At 57.5% G+C, this 1000-nt stretch overlaps 1 protein-coding gene across 1 annotated transcript in view; it reads left to right on the top strand.

The window, feature by feature from the left end:
* LOC109279510 (V-type proton ATPase catalytic subunit A-like) overlaps positions 1-1000 on the top strand; it is a 4162-nt gene extending 3162 nt beyond the window's left edge. The window contains exon 4 of the mRNA XM_019472575.1: positions 857-1000. Coding sequence (XP_019328120.1) covers positions 857-1000 — 144 coding nt within the window. The remainder of the gene's footprint in view (positions 1-856) is intronic.

Raw genomic sequence — 1000 nt, forward strand, 5'->3', positions numbered from 1 at the left:
ATGGGATGGGATGGGATGGGATGGGATGGGATGGGATGGGATGGGATGGGATGGGATGGGATGGGATGGGATGGGATGGGATGGGATGGGATGGGATGGGATGGGATGGGATGGGATGGGGGAGATGGGATGGGGATGTGGAAGATGGAATGGGATGGGGGAGATGGGATGGGATGGGGGATATGGGATGGAATCGTGGTAGGGACAGGGATGAGCATGAGATGGGATGGGGATGGGGATATGAGATGGGGATGTGGAATATGGGATGGGGATGGGGATATGGGACGGGAATGGGGATATGGGATATGGGATGGGGATGTGGGATATGAGATGGGGATGTGGGGTGGGAATGGGGATATGGGATGGGGATATGGGATGGGGATGGGGATATAGGATATAGGCTGGGGATGAGATGGGATATGGGATGGAATCGTGATAGGGACAGGGATGAGCATGGGATGGGATGGGGATATGAGATGGGGATGTGGAATATGGGATGGGGATGTGGGATGGGAATGGGGATATGGGATGGGGATGGGGATATGGGATATAGGCTGGGGATGAGAAGGGATAATGAATAGGGAAGTGGATGGGGAAGTGGCTGGGGATATGGGATGGGGATAGGAGGGGTTGGGGATGGGGATGAGGATGGAATAGGGGATATGGGATGGGATTGGGGTGGGGATGAGGATGGGGATATGGGATGGATGGCGATATGGGATGGGAATGGGGGATATGGGATGAGGATGGGATGGGAATAGGGATGTGACGGATGGGGATGGGGACATGACGGGATGGGGACATAGGATGCGGGATGAGATGGGGATAGGGACACCCCAGACCCGTCCCCCCACAGGCGTCCCTCGCCGAGGCCGACAAGGTGACACTGGAGGTGGCGAAGCTCCTCAAGGACGACTTCCTCCAGCAGAACGGCTATTCCTCCTACGATAGGTACCCCCACCGCTCCCGCAGCCCCCAGGCCCCCCAGCACCAGCCCTGA

The sequence above is a fragment of the Aptenodytes forsteri genome, unplaced genomic scaffold (assembly GCF_000699145.1).
Source record: "Aptenodytes forsteri isolate BGI_AS27 unplaced genomic scaffold, ASM69914v1 Scaffold276, whole genome shotgun sequence".
Classification (NCBI taxonomy): domain Eukaryota; kingdom Metazoa; phylum Chordata; class Aves; order Sphenisciformes; family Spheniscidae; genus Aptenodytes; species Aptenodytes forsteri.